General features: G+C 37.2%; 1 protein-coding gene and 1 long non-coding RNA gene across 2 annotated transcripts in view; both read right to left on the bottom strand.

The window, feature by feature from the left end:
* The window catches only part of LOC306800098, a 237,262-nt gene that overhangs the window by 151,831 nt on the left and 59,930 nt on the right, over nt 1-25,501 (bottom strand). The window lies entirely within an intron of this gene.
* ZFAT (zinc finger and AT-hook domain containing) overlaps nt 1-25,501 on the bottom strand; it is a 75,216-nt gene that overhangs the window by 26,987 nt on the left and 22,728 nt on the right. The window contains exons 4-10 of the mRNA XM_079301890.1: nt 22,801-22,974; nt 15,222-15,372; nt 13,467-14,941; nt 12,083-12,315; nt 6,321-6,408; nt 2,472-2,621; nt 453-626 (exon numbers count right to left, since the gene is read on the bottom strand). Of these exons, the coding sequence (XP_079158016.1) occupies nt 453-626; nt 2,472-2,621; nt 6,321-6,408; nt 12,083-12,315; nt 13,467-14,941; nt 15,222-15,372; nt 22,801-22,974 (2,445 nt within the window). The remainder of the gene's footprint in view (nt 1-452; nt 627-2,471; nt 2,622-6,320; nt 6,409-12,082; nt 12,316-13,466; nt 14,942-15,221; nt 15,373-22,800; nt 22,975-25,501) is intronic.

The raw sequence follows: 25,501 nt of genomic DNA, 5'->3' as shown, positions 1-25,501 counted from the left end.
CTTTTTTCAGTTATCATCACAGAAGTATTAAAACTGCAGGACAAATGAGGTGCTGCATGTGAGACTGTAGAGAGTAAATGAGCAGGTTTGTCACTGGCTGATTAAACACCAGGATCCTCAAAATATTCTCATAAGAATCAAACAGTAAGATACTTGAACACAGAACTTGGCAGCTCAAATTTCTATTGAGAGAAATCATTTTCTGTAAGAACAAAGAAGGCATACAAAGCAAACACAAATTTGAGAGAAACCTAGTATTTCAGAGACAGCTGTCTGTCTTTCACAGAAATTAATTTCCCAAAGTTTTGAATTATTTCCTAAATGATGTCTCCTGGGAATGAACAAAATCTTTAAATCACATTTAAGTGTTCAACTGAAAAAGCATTTGTTAATAACACTGGTAATACAGACTATATTTATTGTCCTAAATTATTTAATAAACATGCACTTACCATCAGCAGTATGCAGGAGTTTATGGCTCTTCAAAGTGCCTTTTGATTTGAACTTTTTCCCACACATATCACAAAGGTGAGTTTTCTCTGTGCTGTGACGATTCATGTGAGCTTTCAGGTTGCTCTTGCTACGAGTGGCATACTCACAGAGGGAACATTTGAAGGGTTTGATACCTAAGATAAAAAAAATATACCATGAAACAACCAAGCTGTGCTTTTTCATGAGTGTGGACATTCACTTGAAAGAAATTTCACATCATGTGAACAACATGGACAAAGAGAAACACTTCAAAATTTGGAGCTCTACTAATAAGAAATTTCATCTCTAGTTTCTGTGTAAATGATGCTGAGCTCATTACAGCATGACTTACCTTGCTAAGAAAGGGAGGTGTTCTTTCACAATTAAATACTGCCCTACTGAAGCCAGGTACTGAGTTTAGCAAGAAAATACTGATATTTGGGCCTTGCTATGCCTACCCTTCATTTAGAAGTAAAGTCCAGACTGCCTATATTGATGCCAAGCTGGTGGACATGTCTCCCTCCAGAAGTCTTCATGTTCAAACCATTCTCTATTTACTACAGTTAACAGTGAGGAAACAGTTATAAGGAGGACTGCTTCATTAGGCAGTTAATATGAAAGCAGAAGTTTAATGTGCAAGCTGTGTTTTATTGTTAATTAGTGTCAGATTTGCTAATGGTTCTGGCAGGTACAAGCACTTAAAACTTCATTTCCCTTAAACTGTACAAAGCACACACAGAGAAATCCAGTGCATCATCTAACAGAAGGTCTATAAGAACAAAGTAAATCCTTCAAAGAAAAGCTGAATAAATCTGAACTGGCACAGTAGTTCAATAGTTTCATGAGGGTCTGAACATTCTAGATTGATACTCGTGACCTTAAAATTAGATTTACAATCATGAGGAATTACAGTCTGCTTTAGGCAGATTTGATTGCACACTTTCATTTGGGAAGAAATTTCTATTCAGCTCTTTCTCCTGCTAGTTAGAAGACACAGGTTCCCAGATCCAGAGAGAATAAAAGAACTGTCTAGGGAACACACAAGGAATTTCTCCAACCTACATTCTACCTTACCTAAACTCCTTAATGGAGGAAAGGGCACTGGAGAGGAGCCCTGCTCTGCTACACAGGCAGAAAGCTCACAGTTAGAGCACTCAAACAAAAATGCTGAACTATCCATATGGGAACACTTTGGAAACAGGACACCAGTTTGAGAGCACCAAACCCCATTATCCCCTTTATGCAGAGGGATGGCTGAAAAACCTAAAATCACAGGCAATCTGTTCCACAGATTACTAACATGAGTGAAGACCATGTAAACTGTCTTCAATCTTCTATAAAAATACACAGACTGGGTAGACAATATTTTACTGTCTAAATATTTTAAACTCAAGGCATTTTTAACCCATGTGTTGCCATAACACTGGAATTTCTCCCTAAAAAAGTCAAAAATATGAGAAGCATTATCTTAGGGGGTTTTGATCACCGTGTCTGTGTTTGTGTCAGCTTGCTGCCATGTTTTGCAGGATTTAATTAAAATACTCATAGAATTTATATGTATACATCAAAGCAACTGGATTTCAATTGCTTACTAACAGATTTCCAGACAATTTTTGGATTTTTGGACAAATGCAAAAGCAGCAGAGACTCATTAGAAGATACAGAAAAATTACTTGTTTTAAAATACAGAACATTATTTAATCCACTCCTCCTTAGTCACACAGAATACTTTATAGATGCTTATGAATGAGTTTTGAAAAAACAAATGCATCAGAATTTTATTAATTTTTATAAAACATTTAAACTGCCTGTTCAAGTTCTGAGTGTGGAGTTCCATAGGTGATCCAGAATCCACTAAACTAATTAATTAACCTCCAATGTAGCTTAAAGTTTGGCATTCAAGTATAGAAATAAATCTCAATCTGTTTTTTTATGTCAGCAAAGTTTCAGTGGAATATGAGATTCATTATATGCCCAAAAGCTTAAAACCAAAGTTTTACCTTCATGAGCCCAAATATGACGTTGAAGGTCTGATCCATTCTTCATAAAATAAAAATCACAGTGGGGACATTTCACAGCTCTTTTTCCAATAAGTCCTTTCAGCTGAACTCTTCTGCCAAGAATCTCAGAAATAGTAGTCATTGAAACCTCTGAGAGAAATGAAGGTAGTAAGAACCAGAAGGACATGAGGGAATTATTTTCTAAGCAGTATTGAATAGCTAGATCCTGATTCATTCCAACTTTTTAAAATCTCTATTTCCCCTAGTCCCACTAAAACTGACTTGAGCAAAGACTTTTTTTTCCTTTAGGCCTTCTAGTATGCTCTGTCCTTTCTCTCCTGATCTGTGAACTCACTGTCCTTACTACCTATTTAAAAAAAAAATATTATTTTAAATATTAAAAAAATTGGTTGGGCCACTGGCACAGAAGGTCATTTTATTACTGTGAACCTTCCCCATAAGCTAAATTGGCATCTTTTTTCCCAATATTTTCAAAAGCTTTATTCAAGATTTCACCCCAGATGTCAAGGATCTGAAAACAATTCACTTCAGCCACATCTACAATGGTCAGAATGCTGATAATCAGGCACTTCAAAGGAAAAAACAGGCTCATGGAACAAATGTGAGTGGAAGGGACCTCTGAGGTCACCTACTCCAAGCAGGGTCAGTTTTACAGTTCCATTTTCAAAGTTCCATCAGGTTGCTTGGGGTCATATCCAGTCCTGTTCTGAATATATCCAAGGATGCAGATTCTACAGCCTCTCTTGGCCCATTCCAGTGTTTAACCATCTTTACAGTCAAAACTGTTTTCCCAGCTCTAGTCAGAATCTCCTTGTTTCAGCTGACATCCCTTCACTGTACAGCTCCAAGAAAAATCTCACTCTGTCTTATTTTTAATCAGATTGCTGGAGACAGTAATTAAGATTCCTCTCCTGGCCTTTTCTTATTCAAGCTAGACACACTCAATTCTGTGTATTTCCTTCATATGAGAAAATGTTTTGGTTGTCACAGTGAAAAAGTTCAAAATAATGAAGTTTAATTTAAAGTGGCCCAGACACACAATGAAAACATTGCCAGATGCTTTTAAAAATGAATCAAATTGCTCAATGCATGTCAGATGAATGAAATGTTATCTCTTGACTTAATGAAAGTACAACACTCATGCAATCTAAACTTGAAGACATGAAAGCTGGTGATGTATTATGCCCCACATCTTATAAATTTGAAAGGTCCTGCCTAAACCTAGATTTTGACCAAAATCACCATGTCTCTTTATGATTGGTCCCAGAATGGAATCACAAAAATCCTGCCTGAGCTCATGTGCACAAGGAAAATAACCTGTAGCTATAGAAGCCTGTGAACTGAGCAGAGAGAAGTTCTAAGGTACCAAAAAAAGAAAAATACAGCCATAAGTCTGAACCCTCATCTGCCTTTCATGGCTTAGATCCTTCATTCATGACTGCAGGCTAGGATGTCTGCTCAGTGGGGAGCCATGGAAGCTGATGCCTCTCGTGTCTCAGAACTATTAAGAAATATCATATTAAATCAGACAGTGGATGAAAGGTAGATAATTCTGAGAGCTGGGACAAAAACCCAAGACTCCTCCTTCACTGCTGAGTACAAAAATCACTGGGCAATACAGCTCTCTTATCACTTTTAGTTTGAAATACTGCTCTGCCAAAGTCTACCCAGATTTCTGTCTCACTGACTCTGCAAACACAGAAGAACAAGGAGTACTTTTTGATTCCATACTTTCTACTTGATGAAACAGAAGAGACAAGGGGTGGGGCATGCTGAATGACACTAAGAAATGAAGGAGAGGGGAAGCTCAAGAAACACTTTAATGATAAATATGAAAGTGTTTCAGTTTAAATAACTTTTTATATGTCCTTTAAAATTCAATTCCTGTTAACAGTACCTGTTTTTCCTTTCATCTTTATTAAGTTTCATTTACATTTCTGAAAACAACTGCACTCACACCCCTGCAGTATTTAATAGCTTATATCATCAGACCCCTCACACTTATTTGGCTGGCAATTAAGTATGGTGTACAAAAAAAAGGATTTCTTCCTGATTACAAGGAGAAAATTCACAGAAATAAAAAATATTCGTGCATTAATTGTCCTCCATATATTAAAACAGGATTCTTGAACAACTATTGCATAGGCATATTAGATACAGTAGTTCTTTAGTAACATAGAGATACATCTAATAAATCTGCTATCCTGCCTTTAAGCTCTATGTGCTTATGATATATTAATGAAAGATGAAAACACAAAATAATAGCACAGATTTTCTTCTTAAATCTTACTTCTATTGTAAGGCTTTAAAAGACACACTTGAATGAAAAAACAACACACTATACTTTTTTTGGAGGTATTCAGATACCAAATGAATTGGTCAGGAGTATTTAAATCCATTAGTTTAGCACTTCAGGGATCCAGAGTTACCTGGTATTTCTGGACCTCAGACACAGCATACACTGATCATTCAGTGGATCACTGCAGCCTAATGACAACATGTAAGGGCACAGAACATCATGTCCTGCCAGTTCACAGGTCTTGTTACTTAGGGAAGTCTCCTCTGCTCCCTGCCTGAGGCAGCAGGAAGGCTTTAAAAGCACATTTCTTGAGATTCAATTTCTATGCTTACTGGTGTTATACCTCCTGACTACAGTATAGCTCAGAAGCCTTTTCTCATCTCAATTTCCTGCATCAGACATGTCCTCTGACGTACGACAAGCCCTCCAACCACACTGCTCTGGAGTGGTCTGCAAATAAAGAGGTTTAGTAACTAAAGAGCTGAAGTGGGATGAAATTAAAGTGAAGGAAATTGTTTAAAACACGGGTCTAGCACTACCTAGTGGCAATAGGAAGATAAACTACTGCTTTAGCCATTATGCTGTACGTAAGTAAGACAAGGAAAGTTTTATTATCATTTTAATTAGACTTTTTTCTTAGACCCAGTCTGAGCATGACCAGTGTTTTCCTTCTTTATTCAATTATGTCAGGTGATAATGAGGACTGTAGATGAATCAATGAAAGTGCCACCTCCCCCTCCTCTGCAGTAGCAGCAGGGCTTTCCATCCAATGTAACACCAATCCTGAGAAGCAGGAAATCAGAGACACACCAGTGTGGCTCTGCTGAGCCCACATCACTGTGGTTTTAATCAGTCCCCACCATTTTGGCATCAAATTCCCAAGATCTGAGAAAGGACTGTTTACTGACTTACCACATTCACTGTATCTTGTACTTGCACTGATAAATCAAGGTATAACAGAGTGCAAGGTATAAACAGAGCTGGGAGCAGTTTGCTGGATCCAGCCTGGCTTGCCAGCTCATTTACTGCTGGCCATAGCACATCCCAGCTGGTCTCAGCAGGAGCTCTGCTGCAGACTCCAGCTGGCCCTGGGGGTCCAGCCCAGCCCACAGGACCTGGACACACACAGGGCCAGCTCTGCACTCACATCAGCCACCTACAGACAAATCATGAGCTCTAATGCATTTCTGCCAGTTCATGTAAGGCCAGTGGGAATTTTACATCTCCTGGGTTGCTACAGGATATCTATATGCCTGATCCCAAACTTCCCAGTGTTTGAGTTCACCCTTTGCCAGATGAAGACAGATTTCTTGGTATTATTACCTGACATACTCCACAACACACATGCTCAAAAAGTAACACTTTTCACCCTAAATTCTAACATCTGCAAAACCAACAAAATTCTTACTCTAAACCAGTTGAATTAGAAATAGACTCTTTCTTAGGAATATAATCACATTACACTACTCATTCTAAACCCTTGTCCATTTATTGCAAGACTGAGAAATCTTCCTTGATTTTTTTCTTACCAGGGTGATTTGTCTTGATGTGAGATTTTATAAGTCGATCTTCAGAAAATGACTTCTCACACACTGGACAGGAATAACTCTTTTTATCCTTAAGTGAGAAAGAAAGAGATTGCATTTTCAGTCTACTGGTATAATCACTATAGTCATTATTCAGTAATACACGGCTCTCAACAAAGTTATAATTCAAGGTTCGGTTTTTAAGGAAAAAATGAATGTATTTATAGTGAAATAAGTGAAGGAGAAATATGAAAAGACTCTAAGCACATCATTAATCCTCATGAATACAGGGCTCCAAGTTACAGCAGATGAGAATATGCACAATAAATGTAAGCATTATCTTCTGACTGACTCTAGAAAATCAGGAGTCAAAAGTCATATAACATAAGAAAATGTATTTGATGTAAGCAGTACTATTTAGGGGTCTTTGTTCTTTTCTTTCCCCAAGTCCACCCTTCTGAAAGCTTAGGATCAGATCTTACCCTTCTGAAGACAACCAGCACTGTGTGGATTTATAAAATGGCCTGAAATTGAGCAGCAGAGTTAACCATGACAGATGCCATTACTTATTCGGTGTCTACATTTCTAACAGTTTTATAAATATTCAGCATTTATGTATTACTGATAAAGTCTTATTCTACTATTTTGATTTAAAGACTCACGGACTACTGTGGATTTTCTCAGTGCCACTGATGTTATAACAGATTTAACACTATCAATCAAGTTCAACTGCAGAGTTTTGATGTAATTTCTTCCTGATGCAATTTCAGTCTAATTGTATTTATCATGTTTTTACAAATGCATCTAATTCCATATAAAAATGTAAGAATTTCTCCATTACACTTGACATTAAACCTTGACAGTCATAATATAAATTGGAGAATTGGATCTTTCCAGAAGTACCTGCTGGCACTGGATGCTCAATCAAATGAGTGGGGTGATAGTCACCTCTGCACTGAAAAGATTAATTCATTAGTGGATTATCAAAACCACAGATGGAGGGAATCTTGTTAGTCCTGAGAGTTGGGTAGGTGCCCAGGTAACACATTACCTGGCTGGAGAGGTGCAGCTGCCCACCTACCAGAGACCTCTGAAAAGGTGAGCAGAAGCCACAGAGCATTCCAGGAGGACAGAAATACCTCCTGAAGAGTGTGGAAGGAAGATTATTGATCAAAATGAGACAGAAGCCCATGGACTGGGGATGGCAGCTACACAAGAATTACCACCCTGAGGGCAGTACCACCTTGCTATGATGGAGTTGGGGCTGTCATCACTTTTAAGCCCTAAGAATCTCAATGGAAAAAAAGGAACATCAGAGAATATTAGCTAAGTTTTGGAAGAGATTAAAGGAGCCTCCAAAGCTGACAAAACCTTGAAAAAGAGCTGTTAACTTGTGGAATTAGGGTCTCTCAAATGATGCAACCTAAATCTGCTACTTGATGATTTAGACAGATCTCAGTCTGTTCCTCAAACTTGCTACATATCTGATTTCAAAATATACATTAAATAAAGGGGAAAAAAGTACACTTTTAATGTACAGTTTGATGTTGCTGGTCTCTATTACTCACTGAATTAAGTATTTCTCAAGTGTGACCAGAACATTGAGACAAATGTTAAATAAGAAAAAAAAATTAACACTCTACTACACACATGCTACTTCAATTGAAGTGCTGTTAACTGTGACAACTTCACATTCTCATTAATATTCTTGAGGAAGGAAAGGCTATAAGCCTATGTCTTAGGGAAAAAAATCAAAATAATCAGTAAGTGCATCAAGAGCTATAGAGCAACATGAATGGATGGATGCTGAGAACACAACTTTCCACAAGATGACAGTAACAAAATTCTTCAACAATGAAATAATGCCAACAGCTTTTTTCAAGCTGTTAGAAAGTTATCTACACCAAGTTCTGCTGATGTGATCCTCAAAAGGGTTATCTTCTGCAGTGTAACAGAGCATGCCTCAGAGCACTGAATCCCTTCAAAGTGTGTCACAGAGAGCAGCCAGCTGAAGCCAAACCTTTCCTTGCTGGGTATCCAGGCCAGTGCCAGAGCTTATGCTGTCAGCTTGGAATGCTGAAGTGGTGTTCTGCTGCTGCCCCGAGAGCTTGTGCAAGTGCTTCAATGTAATCCCATCAAAACAGCCTTTAAAAACCCCCTGCTGCAAATTTCAGCATTTTAGAGCACCCAGATCACAACACAAGCCCCAGAGAGGGTCCCCTGCCCCACAGCTCCAGCTCTTCAGGTGCCCTGGCTGCAGGGGATGACAGGAGCCCTTTGAAGGATGAGGTTGCAGTAATACCTGAATCACATTCTCAGCATGCAAGATTTCCTCTGGTAAAAATGAAAGTTATTTTTCCTATGCTTTATTGGAATACTTGCCTTTTAAATTCCCTTCAAGGTTTTTTTTGAAGGACATTAACAGAAGCAAAGCATGGAGTGTACAAGAGAACTGCATCTACCTTTGTTAGAGACCAGCTGCACAGTCCTATCAGCTATTTAAACTTCAAAGGCAATCACTTCCTGATATTTGATCAACATCCCTATTAGCTAATTTGAGAAAGTATAAGAAACTTAAAATAATTCCTAAATAAAGGTAGGTTTTTGACCTAGCCTTGTATTCATTCCACAAAACAGGAATTTAATTAGGTACATAAGTATTCTTAAACTTAGTGAAAATACATTGGTCAAATTCTATTACAAGTTTTCTTGTTTATGCTATTTTGTTATTAAATAAGGCCACTTACATAATAATCACAATGCAATTCTTTTTATATAAATGAATTAAAATTGTGCCAAGAAATCATCAGCTATATTGCATTATCCATTCACAGTGCTCTGAAGAGAATTTTATTTCTCTGAGGCATGTGTTTCAAGATAATTCAAGGGCTAGGTATACAAGGATACAGTCACAAAAAGAAAAATTAAAACCCTCTACTAAACATTGGCACTCACAGAACATTTCCAGGAAAAGTTCCCACAACTCAATTAACACAAAATTTGATTGCATAATTGTGTAGAGGAATAGAGGGCCAAAGCATGCTCCCACATCTATTCAGATCAACAGAAATGTAATTTCTAACATCCATGGGAGCAGAATTAGACCCCTGAATAACACTTCTGAGGAGTGAAGAACTACAGAAATCTTCACCACAGTTCCATCATATTCAAATTAAATTTTTCCCAGAAGATTCCTGCATTAAACTGATGTCCCATTAAAATGCACCTCAGCTAAAAGGATGTGATGCACCCAGGAGACAGCTGTGCACACATGTGGAGGCTACAGAGAAAGGTGCAAATGTTTAGACAGACTGTTCTGAAGTCTGGCAAGAAGCAGAACTCAGCTCACAAAATGACAAGCACCTGAATGCAGTACTTAAGTTCATTTATTTTGTGAAATAACTATTAGTAAAAACAAATGCCAAGCTGATATTCATTATGGAAGTGAGGACTAAGAGCAAAAGCTGTTTCCAACTGAGTGCCTGGTCATTAGATCAGAGATGTTTTTGTTAATTGCTTCCCTTTGCAGTACTCTGCATTCTTGACTGCACAGCAGCACTGCTCCAGAGGCAGAGCTAACCCAGCCAGACCAGGGACCATGTGAAAATTTACTCTTCTCAGGAAGGCAAATAAACAATCAGAGCTTGAGCATCTCACATCCTACCAACAGCTATGTTATTACAGGGAATGTCAACAGCATAATGGAATTTCTAAGCATCCTTCCAAAGATAAGAATAATTCACATCCCAAAACGTGCATGAAAGTACATGTAAGCACCCAATAATGAGTGGTGGTTCTGGGTCTGAACTGCAGTTTAGAGAGGTGCTAAGGCTGCAGTATCAATTAAATACATAGACTTAAAATATTTTCAGAGACAATTCTCTCTGTGATGTTTATTTGCTCAGCACAGTGAGTATGGCAAATGCCACTGGAGGTTGTCTGTACATCAGCATTGTTTCATTCCACACCTTGCCCTTTAATGTTACCATGAGTTCATTCATAATATAAATTGTACTAAAGCCATTTGAAACTGCCCAGCCCTTTTCCAGGTCTCATGGCATTGAAGTGATTGGTCACATCACAGTTGGAACTTTGGAAGAGCTCAATAAATGCCAATAAACATAAAAATCTACACTAAAAGGCCTAGGAGCAAAAGATGAGTACTGAAAATCAGAGAATATATACAAAGTTTTGGTTTTGAATCAAGCCATGCCTCAATTTCCAGGCTTCAAAAGAAAAAATCTTCCCTGTAACAACAATGGGTAGCAAATACAGAAGGCAGCACACCCACACTCCCCATCATCATCTGCCAGTGCAAGATTTGGGTGCTGCATACAGGGCAAGTTGGGTGCCTATATGGTGATATATAAGGATGAAGGGAAAGCTGCTTTTTAATACTCATCCTTTATCTTCTACAAGATGCAGGGATCCAGGTGAAATGCAGCCAGCAAGGAGGTGATGAAGGATAGGAACCACACAAGGAACTGAACTGAGATTTCAGTTTCTTCTGTCTCCAGAGAAGTTTTAACCTTAGTATTTATTAAGAATTGATTTTTCCAATTTAAATTAAAGTAGATTTCCACATTTAACTGTGCTTACATATATATTTGAAGAAGTGGTCCTTTTCCTAAGATATGCATGGAGTAAATATACCAAGCAGTAGGCATGAAGATCAATATGACAATTGCCAAATTCAGTTACTAAGTAAATTCTAATACATTAATTTTTCAATCCATTTAAATAAAAATATTTGACAGTAAGCATCAGTAAAAGCATGCTTCTGAAAGATTGTGCTGTCACAATGGTTTTAATTATGAAATCCATTTTCTCAGTTCTCTTTAGAATTATGAAAATGATCTTCCTGGTGGGAGCTGTTGGACATTCATCACACTTGAAAAACGGGTACTTAGGAAGGGAGAGTAATTGTAGACTCTTTTTTCTTAAGTGTTCACAGACACCAATTACACAGACTTTTGCTATCAGATGGGCACTGTAAACATCATCATCCAAAAAGGATGTCTATTATGTGAATTTTCTGCAACCTTCACAACAAATTCAGATTCCATTTCAAATATTTACAGAAGGGGACGACACAAGTGGGGAAAATTTTCCTTTTTGTATCATCTCTTCTGTTGGGTTTTAAAGTTCTCCAGAAGTAACTGCTTAAGAAGAGTAGGAGGTTGTTCTGTTCCAAATACCTTTAAAGTAAACTCAGCTGTTGGAAATACTGACCAACAGCCTACCAAGACCTGGTTTTAGCACGTGGCACTCTGAGCTGGAGGGTTTTCTGAACAAGACAGGAACCTTTAAAATGTGATCTCTTTGTCAACACAACAGAAAATGGCAGATGTTCAACTGCAACTAGGTGGAGATACTAGAAAAAAATCCTTTTCAATAATTTAAATATCTTTTGTCTGTAGTAATTAAGAAGAACATATTTTCATTTTACCCAAGTCATCTATTTATGAAGGAACTGAATTGAGGTTCACAGAATGAAGTCATGTAACAATAGTATCAACTTTATTCTACTAACTCAGACCCCAGAGGATCTGAAGATACTGGGAAAACCAGAGAGGAAATGGATACAGACATACTCTCCTGGAAATAGCTCTGAGAAATTCCAAATATCCAGTTGTTCTAAGCCAGGTTTTTCCAGAAGTGTGCAGAGAACACAAAGGTAAGAACCTTGAGCTATTTCCTCAATTATTACAAACACTGAAGAAGACACTGAATTCAGACAAACACATATTTGGTTTGCTACTCACCAGATCTGTGTGAACTTTAAGGTGTGCCTGGAGCTTGTATTTATCTGGAGTGGAGTATTCACAATGTTCTGTGGGACACTTGAGTAAAATATTGCTGTGTTTCTGAATGACGTGGCGCTTAAGGCAGTTCTTGGTGATGGAAGAATAATTGCACTGGGAGCAGTAATATAAATGTTCTCGAGTGTGTGTACGGACATGCATGTCATAGTGCACCTGGTACCAAAACAACTTGCCTGAAAATTAAATTAGACATGAAGAAAGTAATTCCTAAACAATTGTAAGTGAAAATTCAAAAAAATAACCGATTTTCTTTCAGGACAAAATACACTCTTTGAATCCTGCCCATTTAGTCTTTAATGGAAATTTGTCTAAAGACCCTTTGCTACTGAAAATATATTTACAAATCAACCTTTGCCCAAAAAGATCATGTTGTATGACCTGAAACAGCCTAATAAGAGCCACATGTTATCAATGATCATATCAATGATAATGTATTAATTATCTTTTCCCTAAAGGAAAAGTCCTTTACATCTGTTCTCTTATGCAAAGAATCTGAATGTAACTGCACACCAAAAGTGCTGACAAAATATTGTTTGTTAATTTCTTTCCTGTTACTCCTTCTTAAAAGCCTTTTTGGTATAATGGCCAAAAGCCAAACCAAAATCAAAAAACTAAGAGTAATTAACCTAAAGTACAATGTTATGGTGTTTCAAAAACTTGTTTTTCAGATTTTGATTCCTTTCCCTTTCCAAGAATGAAAACTACAATATATATCCCAAACTGCTTACTTTCCAGCTATGCAAACACAAACATTTTCAGTTAGAACAAGTGGGCATACTGCGTTATTCCTACTTCCATAAATTAAAAAACCCAAACAATTACAACCAGGATACCATGATCTGATACCATGCAATTAAAATTTTAATCTCAAAGAACCTTATTCAAAACAAGACACAAAATTATGCCAGTATATATGTTCCTATTGTACAGAATGTATATTACTATACATCTTCCCACACTATGAAAAAACCAGAATTTTATACTAAGCTGATAATGAAGCTCAAGCATTAAAGCATGGATCCAGCTAATGCTGATCACATGCCTAAATCTGCTGTACTTGGTCTCAGTGAAAGTTGTGATTTAGAGAATGCATGTGGACAGAAATAGTTGCACTAGTGGATTTTTTTTAGGAGATTTGACTCATTTAACATTATTTGTACAGTAAAAAGTAAATCCCACTGGACCCCAGAATCCATACTGAACTCCAAAACTATTGCTGCTGCAAAGGCACACAAATATATCCAACACTGTAAACCCAAGAAGTAGGAAAAAGCTCACTGCATAAGATTTAAAAACCCCCAACCATAATTCCACTGCTCCTTACCACAGTATTCACATTCCAAGTCTCCATAAACCTTCCTTATCCTCTCACGTAACTCAGTGCTCATCTGTCTCTTCTGCAAGCTGTCCAAAATCTGCATGAAGGCAACAGATCCATTCCCCCCGTTGGCTGTAGCTGTGTTAGAAGAGGCTGCCTGTGGGCTGGTGGCTGCACCAGCTTCTGCTGCTGCCAAAGGGTCTGTGGGCTCTGCTGAATTCTGAATGGGTGGATTGACTGTTTCTGATTCACCAGGAGGAACAGACTGGATTCTCTCTTCAAGGACTGGAAGGTTCTCAGTCATTGCGTTGTTCTGAGGCACATTTAAACTTTTGTCTTCAGATAGTAAAAGATTAATTTCTTCACCCTGCTCATTTACAGAACTGCAGTGATTAACTTCCTCTTCATTTGGAGGAGGACCTTTTAACTCCTCAGGGCCAGCAGTACCATTTTTCAGCAGGAAGCAATCTGATGCTACGCAGGGCTGAATGTCTGGGACTGCTACATCTGTTGTCTGACACAGCGTCTCTGCTACATTCTTCACCAGAGGATTTTCCAATTCTAGGGAAAGGACTGCATCAATTTTTCCATCACCATTATTCTGACCATCGTGGTTTACCTCTGTAGCTGCTGATTCATCTTTAGAAGCAGGTGGCTGTGGGGTGCTAACAGCATCAGTACTCGTGACAGTCGATTCACTTGCAGTTTGTGTTTGTGTTTGCTGTTCACCAAGGGCTTCTGGCTGGATGTCACCTCCTGGCTCCAGCAGGCAGAAGCTTTGGTTGATGGAGCTGTCAAAAACAGAATCCTCCTGCAGATCCCCGTGCACATCTTTGATGTGAGCACGGAGCCTCACAGAGCTGACAAACTTCTTGAGGCACACAGAACACACGTACACAAAAGGGTGCTTTCGGACGTGAAGCTCAAGGGCTTGGTACTTGGTGGCTCCATGGCCACAGAGCTCACAAGCAAAGGGTCTTTCATCCCCGTGAACCAGCATGTGCCGGTCCCGGTCCAGCTCGTTTTTGAACTTGCGCTCACAGATGTGGCAGTCGTAGAGCAGCTGCCTTTTGCCCTCTCGTGTCATCAAGCGAAGCTCGTCAAAAACATCCTTCACCTTTTTATCCTGAAGGTCGTGAGTTTCCTTCATATGCTTGATCAGATTTTTAACATCTGAGTATTTCTTTTTGCAGAAACGACAGTGCTGCTTAATTTTCTTATGCACCCTTTCGATGTGGACTTTGAGATGGCCTTTGCTGAGACAGGTGAAGGTGCAATAGTCACAGCTGAACTTCTCCCCGGTGTGCTTCCGCAGGTGAACGTTCAGGTTGGCTTTGATGGCACTGGCATAACTGCAGTAAGAACACTTGTAAGGTTTCTCATTTGTATGAATCCTCAGATGTGCTTGCAGGGAGTGTTTAAATTTGAACACCTTGTTACAGTATTCGCATGTAAAAATCTTCAGTTGAGTTGGACCCAACCTAAAAAAACCCAAAAAAACCAGTTATATTTAAAGTAGTGAACCTTGGTATCATAATGTGTTGAAATTTCCCTAGACATTCAGGGACAGAAATGCTTTGGTTTTTTTGTTTTTCTTTTAAATTATTCTCCAAAGGCATTTTAAATTATACAATTTATTCACAGTTGATTTTCAGCTGTTCCTTCATTTAAAGGTCTCAGAAAAACACCCCAGTTTCACGAAAATGGATAGGAAAGCATTCATATTCTGCATGAACACAAATATAAGTACTTCAAAGTTACCTGCTTGTTTTCATTGCCTGTTCATATGGGGTTTGCTGAATGGCATATTCCTGATATCCCTTTCGTTGTGATGGATCTTGGACTGCTGTGTCTGCAGCTGTGGGTTCACTTTCATGAGGAGAAGCCTCAAGAGGAACAATTTTTCTGGCTCCTAAAGGAAGAATGGAAAGAATGCTCATTAAAAATCTCATATTAGAAATGTGCATTGTCTATAATACACAAGTGTAAATTAAACAACAAACTCTATAATCATTAGTTTGACTGTTTTAGTTTCTGTTGTTAACGATGGGTACACTTCCACAAACCAACTATACTTACACTATAGTTCTAATTAAATACTTGCCAGGACTGATAGTTCAGAGCATCATTCATTACTCAAATATTTCCACCTTTAAAAGTTTGTAGATCCTCTAAATAAAATTTGAATTTTTCGGCTTCTGCTTCATAGCATATCCTTCAAAAAATTACACCAAGCTGTTTAATCAGTTCCACAAACAAGGCTGGGGAAAAGTTTAGTATAAAAGACAATTTAGTCTATATTTAAAACTCTGTACATCTTTTCCTTGAAGTCCTTATATTTTGGAGCTCATTGCCATCCCTCAGAATGAAAGAATATGTTTGGAACGGGCTCCCCAGGGCAGTGGTCACAGCTCCAAGCCTGAAAGAGCTCAAAAAGTGTTTGGACAATGCTCTCAAGCACACTGTGTGATCCTTGGGGCTGCCCTGTGCTGGGCCAGGAGCTGGACTCAATCTTTGTGGAGCCTTTCCAACCCAGGATATTCTGATTCTATGCTCCTTGCACCTGTCAATCTCCACTGGGAGCAGAAGGGGCTTTACTGAATGCAATAAACCCAGATTCCTGATATTATTTATAAAATATAAGCAGTATTAACATAAAGTCTCTGGAACCACGGTGGGGGTTACCCAACAACAGGTGTGAAAAACTTAGTGACATTACCTGGAGGAAAGATGTGCTGCAGACAACAAGAACTGAGATTCTGTGGGTCCTTCAGAGTCATTTTAAGTGGGAAATTGAGGTATTTTGAGAAGAAGCCATTTGGGAGTACATAAAGCTACTGAAGCCTTTCCTATCAGGCTGGACATCAGCCAACTCTATAAACAGAGTAACTAAACTGTAATAGCTCTGTTTCTCACTAAACTGGTTGCATCTAAAACCAGACTTTTTGCACTACTTTTTTTTTAATAATGCTTTCAATTCTGTACTAAAGATTCTGCAGGTTCAACAAAAGAGATCTTCCAAGATTCCACTCTAAATGTCACCAGAACATTATAACTTCTATTCCTCCTGTTCCTCCCTCTCCCACAAATGTCAGGTTGTCCACTGGACTGCATCTCCCAAATTGCACTGTGGTAGCCCAATGAGATGGGACCTTGTCATTACAGCACAGGAGCCATGGTTCAGTCTGTGGCTTCAGGAAAACACTAACACAATAGACATTAGACACTAGAAAAGTGTTCTGATACTTCAACACTTAAAATAGAAGCAAATTCTATATTTAGAGTCACTCCATTAAAAGAAAATAGATCTTAAGCTGCTTTATATGCATGACTGCCTCTTCCAGGCCTCCCATCTCCTGACTGTGAGACAAGGATCCTCATTAAATGCTCCACACTAACTCTCCTCTGTGCCCTTCTGCATTTCAGGATGTTTGAGCATTTCCTAAAAGGACTGCTGAACTGTTTAATAGACTTTCATACTACCACTATAAAAATTTAATCACCTAAATTGGGTGAACTAAATATATACTCACTAGATAAATACTAACTCACCAGTATTTTGCATACTTTGGGCAGAATGCTCCAAGGTTATCCTCATGTTCCTGCCTCTAAATTACCTATGCAGTTCACAGAGAGAGTATCTTTAAAAACTTGAAGAGGGAGATTCACATTTTCAGACATGCTGGTGAACTACTGCTCACAAAATGCAACCACATCCCCTAGTGGGAGCTTGCTACTTCCCATCCTTAGAAGACAGGGAAGCATTAAGAACTTTAGATGTCTCCATCCACTTGGGATGTTGAGGGTGCCAACACACCAGCAGCCACAGCAGTCACCATTAGAATACTAATGACTACAACATATACCCAGGAAGTGAGAAAATTGGTTTCTAGGCTCCAACCAGCCTAGCCCCCACATGCCCCACATCCCAAAAGAATGCCTTCAATATTCTAGAGAAATGCCAAGAACAAGGCAAACACATACAAGGTCTTATATTTCATTAAAAACATATATGCCAACAAGGAAGATAAAGGTTTTCCTGTTTCCCTAGGCAATCGTTTCAAGAAGTCAAAGCATATAAATATCAGGGGAAGAAAAAGAAGTTTACTTCTTGAAATGTACTGATCATTTCTTTCAGAGAAATCCTTCCTCCAGCACTATCATATCTCTATTTTAAAGGCAGAATCGAATTTAGCTTACTAGACTTTATTTATGCCTTTTGCTTTCCTCTTTTCAGTCAATATCATCTAAGTAAATCAGCCTTCAGAAGAATAAGATTTGAGTTCTTCATGACATTCTGACAGCAGCTTCTACAGATAAGCTTCACCCATCTCTGGCTCAAACTCAGAGATGGCCTCCAGTCTGTCCCTTGAAAAAGCAGCCTGTCCTTAACTACAGATTCTCCAATACTTATCAACAGCATAACAGTATTAGACTATTGGTAAGATAATTATTAGGAATGGGATCACAAATAAACCAGGAAAGAACATCAACCTAATTCCTACTGATTCAACTGAATTCTGCAAACATCCTAAAGCTTCAAGTACATATCACAAAAAGAAAAGAACCAGAAAACAGTAACAAAGACAAAATCAGCAGTATTTTGCTTGGGAGAGGGATACAGAATTTGGAGACCTTCAGCTTGGAAAAGAGGTAACTGAAAGTGAAATATCAGAAAAAACTCTGTAATTAGCAATACTGTGGGGGAAAAAAGTGTGAATAATCATTATCTCACAACCCACAAAAATCAGTTTAATACAGACTTAAAACAAAGTAAAGGAATATGCAATTTCACCCCACATGTAATTAAGTTACGGAACAATTACTGTATAAAGTCACAGAGACTTAAAATGTAAATGCATTCAATATGGGAATTAGACAAATTAATTGATACATATTAAATATGATAATCTAGATGCAAACACCAGCTTAACAACTGTCAGAATTCATGAGACTTTACACAGTGTCTTTTTTCTTTCCTTCTGAGATGCTGCAAGTTGCCTTTAGACCAACTTTTTTTGTTTTAAAAAAGGACTTTAGCTGAAGTTCAAGTATAAAAAAAAAAATCTTGATAATGTAGTACTCTGGTCTGTACAGTTAAAATAATGTGCTATGGGCAGAAAGTGAATATTTGTTTCTTACAATCTCTTTTGAAGGAATGTGCTTGTGCTGCTTCCACAATATCCTGTGAAACGTGCTCCAAATATGTGTGATCCATAAGGCAGTTCTGAAAGTCAAATCATCAGAAACCAACCCTACCCATAACCCCAAAGCTCTCCATGCAAATCTATCTCTAACCCTCAAAGCAAAGCTAAAAGAAAGGAAAAGGATCATTTAATATTTGTGTAGATTAGGTCACCCTGAGGTTGAACACATTTTAATTTACACAAAAACAGAAACACAGACCCCTGTATGGGAGGATAAAGATTCCCCTTTTCACCAGAGCTGGACATTAGATTGGCTGAGCTAAATCAATCTGCAAACCCACAATAACAAACACCTGCTCACATTCAGAGGGGAAAGGTTTCATTTTCCTAACCTTGCCTAATTCAACATTTGCATTGAGCACAGGGATAGCATCTTTGGCCCTCCATTCATATACATGTTGAATGAAAAGTACTGGAGTTCATAAAAAGGATTAGAGAGAGAATCTGCTTAAAATCTACACCACATCTCTCCTTCTGCAAACACATGACTAATTTTCTAGTGTTTTGCTACAGTGGCCCATCAACAGGCACAATGATCTGAAGGACAGGAAGCTGGGGTTGGAGAACAATACTTGCTTGTGACAGCAGTCTGTACTTACTGACCAAGATATTTAGAACAGGGGTAGTCCCAGTCCTCCTCTCTTCCCCAGGAGGCTCATTTTGCCTGATATTAAATCCATTTAGATGTGTCATAAACCCACAACCCTCATTCCATGAGCCACAGAACAGAAATTATCTTAAACAAAAAAAAGACTTATCAGTTAAAAAGACTGACAACAGTTAAACTAAGTCAGTCACAAAATAGTAAGCAATATGACAAATAGTAAGCAAAATGACATTCTTCCACTTCTTTCCTAAAAACTTCAATGGAAGAAAGAACTAAATGTTGATGGATTACAGATAGAATCCTCTCACTAGCATGAAAACTCAGTTGGACTTTTATGGAAAGCCTTCACAGTGTTGTATTAAGAATTTGTAATTTAAAAAAATCCAACTCCTTTTTGGGGGTCGGGGACACTCCTTTAAAAAACAAAAAATAATTATTCTCAAGAAAATTAGTACATCATGCTATTTTAGCATTTATTAAAAACAAACAAATAAATAATCTACCACTGACCATCTTCACAGAGACTCCTAGTAAAAAGCTGAGTCTTTAAATATTATGGAATTTACATAAAACAATTATTTATATGTTCACATCTCTCCTGAATCAAACTGAGCATGAATAATAAATTGGTTTTAGACACCTTGATAACTTACAGAATTTAAACATGGGAAATAAAATACATTAAAAAACCAAGATGATGGAATATTTGACTGAATTTACCCACTTGTTCTTAAAAACAGACTATGAAAAAAGTGTCTGACATTCAAAACAATTTTCATTTTCACACAAAATTCACACAATTTTCAGAACTGTTGTTATTCCCCCTCAATTGTGATGCTTATGAGAAATTGTCCTGTGTTTGCTCTGATGCCTTGGTGCGCCCATGAACTCAGCACTCCTCTTCAAGGTCTCCAGTCCCTCCAGTTACAGAACCATGGAATGTTTTGGGCAGGAAGGGACCTTAAAGGTCATCTAATTCCCACCTGTGTGTTGTGAGCAGGGCACCTTCCACTAGACCTGACTGCCCAAAGCCCCATCCAATCTAGTCTTGAACTTTCTGGGATGGGGCATCCACAAATTCTCTGAGCAAACTTTTCCATGCCTCACCACCCTCAGAGTGAAGAAATTCTTCCTACAACCTAATCTAAAACTCCCCTTTCCCAGTTTGAAACTATTTCCCCTTATCCTATCATTCCATGTCTGGGTGCAGGACACTGTGCTTGGCTTTGCCCAGACTCACCTCTCAAGCCTCCCAAGGAACTTCAAGGCCTGCACTAAAAAAAAAAAAAAAAATCTACAACTTTTATTCAAACTATATTTACTCTGTGGGTTAATGCCAGCTTTCAGATTTCTATGGCTGTAAATGTATTACCTTTTATGAGCCTTCCAAGAATACATCACAGAAAAGGGAACACTGGGGAAAAATCAAAGTTGCCCAAAGTCCTTTCTGGGAAATTAAAAACTGACTGATCCTGTTTGTTCAGAGGAATTTTGAAGACATCAATTTAGTCATAATCTAAATGATATAAAGCATTGTCCCAAACCTCATCAGTGTTTAGAAAAGTTACAGCAAAGTGTTAATGCAATATTTCTAAAATAATCTTTTATTTTAAAAGGGGAAAAATACAGTCTAAGTAGTTCCTTAATACTGGGAATAAAATACAGCTAATTCTTAAAGCCTTCTCTATTTTTCTAATTGTCATCTGAAATCTCCCAACCAAATTTTACTGTAATGGACACAAAAAGGGATATTTCCATGCACCCTCAAAACCAGGCAACAGGTGGGTATAGACTATTAATCCTTGCAGAGGAAGGACTAAGTTTATATAGTGCTTAAGGAACTTTAAACTTTATTTTCAACTTAACTTTACAGATGGTCTAGTGCACAGAGAGCAGAAGAGAAGGGAGAACTATTTTATCTATTTATATTCTTCATCAGCAGTCTACAGCAGTAACTCATCTCTTCAGCACAGGATAAATCTCCAGAAAAATGACTATGAAAAAAACTGTGAAAGGTCTTTATTAAAAACTTCAGATATTTAAGTATTACTGAGAAAGGGTAACTGTCTAAGAATTGCTAGTGACATTAAGATATAGTTAGATTGTGGAAATTAATGGGAAAAAATAGAAAGAAAATCAATGAAAAAATAAATTAAACCATAGTTGCATGAAAAGAAATATTTTGCTTTTCAATCTTTAGAGTTAATCACTTATATCTTCTAGGATTTCCAAATTCTGAAAAGCTGGGTGACAATTCATAACTTTCTGAAGAGTACTGACTTTTTTATTACACATAATTTAGCTGGGAACTTGAATGTAATAGGATTATTAATTGTCAGTCAAATAGATGAGAGGACCTTCAAAAATTGCTGCAGGTTCATACTTGACTGTAAATCCTTTTGGTTCATTAAAGTATTCTGAATGTTTGATTCTATTATGCCCAAATACCTCCAAAGTTTAACTTATGTTACTATTTTGAGTATGTCAAAAAGCATATGTGCAAAAAAGCCCAAAACTTTGGTTGTCCAAATAAAAACTTTACTAGGTAGTAATTAAGGCACCAATATCCACTAGATTTACATTTCCTCTCCTGCATCACATGCTTCCTAAATTTGTTTCTTTATCTATATTATTACTTCATTTGCCTTTTTATGTAGTTTTTTTAGGAAATGGATCTTTCATTGCATTATCCACCATGTCTTTCCTTCACCTCTTGAAAATTCTTCTAGTCCTTGTCAGAAATGTAGAGGTCTAAGATAAAAACTCTTACAAATTTAGCACTACAGGGGGCAATCTCCAGTTCTGGCTCTTTCCAAAAGCCCTTAAGGAGGGAGGTTTGTCTATATCCATAAACTAACACCTAAAGGATCCCATTTACACCTTAACCAGCATACCACAAATCTCAATATCAAAATATATTAACACAGAAAATCCTGCTAGTTTCCAACCCACAACAACAAAATAAAGACCTTAAAGTTGTTCTGATAGTTACAAACAAAACAAATACTCAGAAATGCTAGCAATAATGGAAAGGAGAACAACAAAACTACAAAGCTGAAAATAATGCATACAACTATTAAAAAGGGATTCTGACAGTCAGACAGAATGTTTAAATGGTTTATAATCAGTTAATGGTTTATATAAACTGTCAAATGCAAATCTTGTTTTGACTAAATTGTTTGAAATCTCTAATCATTATGTTGAACTTGATTTTAAAATATATTTACACTTTCTTCTGATCAGTGTTTTATCATTTTCTTTTTTAGAACTATTCACAGACTGATGTTAATGCAGTAACTCAGGTTAACTACACCAGGTCCAGCATTTCTTGTACCTATGTAGAAATGTGACTGAAGTTCTACAATTATGTAGCTGCCAGATGCAGAGATTTTGTATCAAGATAATCAAATAATGCTAAATATTTTCCATATACTAAATAGTCTAAGCAACTTGGCCTTAGACCAATAAATACTTTATACAGTGTCAGCATAATAAAAAAAATGATATAATTGATGATTTTGATTACCTGGAATAGTTTCATGGGCTGTCAAAACCACACTTATAATAGGATTTTTAGCTCCTGAAACCTGTTCAGTCTCCTTAGTTGATGCTGTTTTCTCTGTTTTCTGAGCTCGGGGCCTCTTGGCAGTTTTTTCTCGCTCATCTTCCTTCCTGTCAAGGTCAACGTCAGAATCATTACCTAAAGAGCAAACACCAAAAAATAAGGTAACTGTGTACAAAAGCAATGCAGGTAACACAGTCACTAACACTGCAAGAACAAATGGGGAGAAAATTCATGCTACAATAGAAAGAAAGACATTATCAAAACAAGATGTGCTGCATGATCCCTAAAGGAGAAGTTTTTCCCTTCTATTTAATAAAACTAGTAGGATACAAGCAAAGAAAATAAGAGAGAAAAAAAACAATATTTAAAAAAAATGAACTCTCAGAAACCTGTGTTTTTCTAAATTCATTCACATTATTGTGGATTTCTGTGAAATCAACTTTGTCAGAGATCTCATGATTTTGTGATTAATGAACAATTTATGTTTCTCTTCTCTCTATTTAATTGTTCTGATGATTTTAGGATTATTTCTTTTAGTACTGGCTTCATTACCAATCTCTTTGGATGAGGCCTTCTTCCTCTCCTGTTATTGTAAATCAACAGCCAGAAACATATTTTTATTTTTAGTGTTGATGCAAGAACAATTAGGGCTCAAAACAGTTCTTGGGTTCAACCTAACTCCTGACATGTAATTCCTCATTTTGAATGCCTTCATTTCCAAATCATTCCCTGTTGCTGTTCAGAATGTCTCCAACCTCTTAAACTGGGTAAATATTAACCTGTTAACTAGAAAGTCAGACAACAATTGCATACAAAACACTCTTCTCTGAGATAAAAAAATGAATAACCAGTAATCAGCTGATTTCTTTCTTAAAAGAAATGGAGAATTCCTTTACTGAAATTCTAAAAAATAAAAAGAAAAAGTAAAAGAAAAAAAACAAGTGTCTTTATAGATAAATAATTAGTTGCATAGATAAAAAAGCAGAGAAGTCTTGAGTTTATGCCAATAACATTTCTTATATAAAATGAAGTGGTAGAAGATGCAAGAAAAAACAAAGACAACAAATTAAGGCATTATGCAAATGTTCCAGAGGCAATGAACAAGGAAAGAAGAAACTAATGGAAGAAAATTATAAATAAACCCAGTGAATTTTTCTTTTTTCCCCTCTCTCAATCTACATCAGATGATTTAATCCCCAGAGAAAGTAATTCCATGTATATACAAAATATGCTGTAGCTGCTGTAATGAGATAGGGAAATAGAATATAATAAAAAAAACAGTCAGAGAAAAGTTGTAGTGTGTCCAGACTTTGTTTATGCTATGCAAACAGCAGGAGTGAAAAGATACACAAAATGGAAGTGGCTGTTTTAATTCCAGTAGTATTTTGTAAATACTCAGCTGAGATTGAAACAAAGACTGTCTCTGTGGCCTGACTGTAATGGAACACAAGTTTAAAGTGTCCTGGCTGTTCCTTACAAAAATGAAGGACACAAGCAGAAGCTAAAGCAGCATGGGTAGGGCTGATCATGTAACCTGTATAAACCACAATTTCTTTACTAGACACAGAACCAGAAGGAAACAAGGTGTGCAGGAAGAAGTTTAGCTTTCTCAGCATCTTGAGAGAGAAATCTGCACACTAACAACTGGAAATGATTTAATACTAGACTGTAAGTCTGAAATTCATATTCAGAATCTCCAGAATGAGGAAAAAACACAAAGCAAAATTAATTCAAACACAGCCAGCCATGATTCTGCCCAGCTCCTCTGCCTGGCACAGCTTTTCAGCACCTACTAATGATTTCTTCAATTTCATTACAAAAATTCCTTGATCTATTCCTCTTCTCAACTAGGTTTTTTTCTCTGTAGACTTTTACAATTTTGGAAAATACTGCTGATTTATAGGTACAAAGACTTTCATAATGTCCCTATTTAACTCCTTAATACAGTTGTAAATTATTCATTTATACTAAAAGCACATAGTTCTAACACTGGTATTTTTCTGCAATACTTGAAAGGGATATTTGAAGATAAAGAAAAATCCCCTTCAAACAGAACCTACTTGTGCAGTGGTTTCTTTTGGTGTGCTGAACAGTGGTGGAAGGAAACAAACAGACTCTATCTTACAGGTCTTTTCCAACCTTAGTGAATCTATGAAGCAAAAATGTATTTTCACATTTTCTTCATTAAATAGCCTCTATTAGTTTATTAGCAACAATAAAATTTCTCAGCAGGACTGGGTTACCAACACAAGAAAGTCAGAATACAAAGAATCACAGAATAAACTGAGTTGGAAGGGACCCACAAGGATCATGGTGTCTAACTCTTGGTCCTTACAGGACCATCCCCAAGAGTCACACCCCATGCCTGAGAATGTAATCTGCTTATTGTGCTGCTTTTCTGAGGGTATTTCACATACTGGGTTAATTACTCTGCTTTTGTTCAGTGGGAAGTAAGCAAAACTGAAAAGCATTAGAAAAAAGTTCCAAAAGATTTTACATACCTATGGACAAAACATGCTTCAGCTAAAATAAATCCAGAAACATATTGGAATGAAAGCTCTGATAAGTAGAACAGAATTTTCTCCACTTCACTAGGGAAAATATAATTCCTAGTAGTTATATGAACAGAATCCAAGTACCTTACTCCTGAACTTTCCTTTCT

The sequence above is a fragment of the Erithacus rubecula genome, assembly GCF_903797595.1.
Source record: "Erithacus rubecula genome assembly, chromosome: 3".
Taxonomy (NCBI): domain Eukaryota; kingdom Metazoa; phylum Chordata; class Aves; order Passeriformes; family Muscicapidae; genus Erithacus; species Erithacus rubecula.
This window is presented reverse-complemented; position numbering and strand designations above follow the sequence as displayed.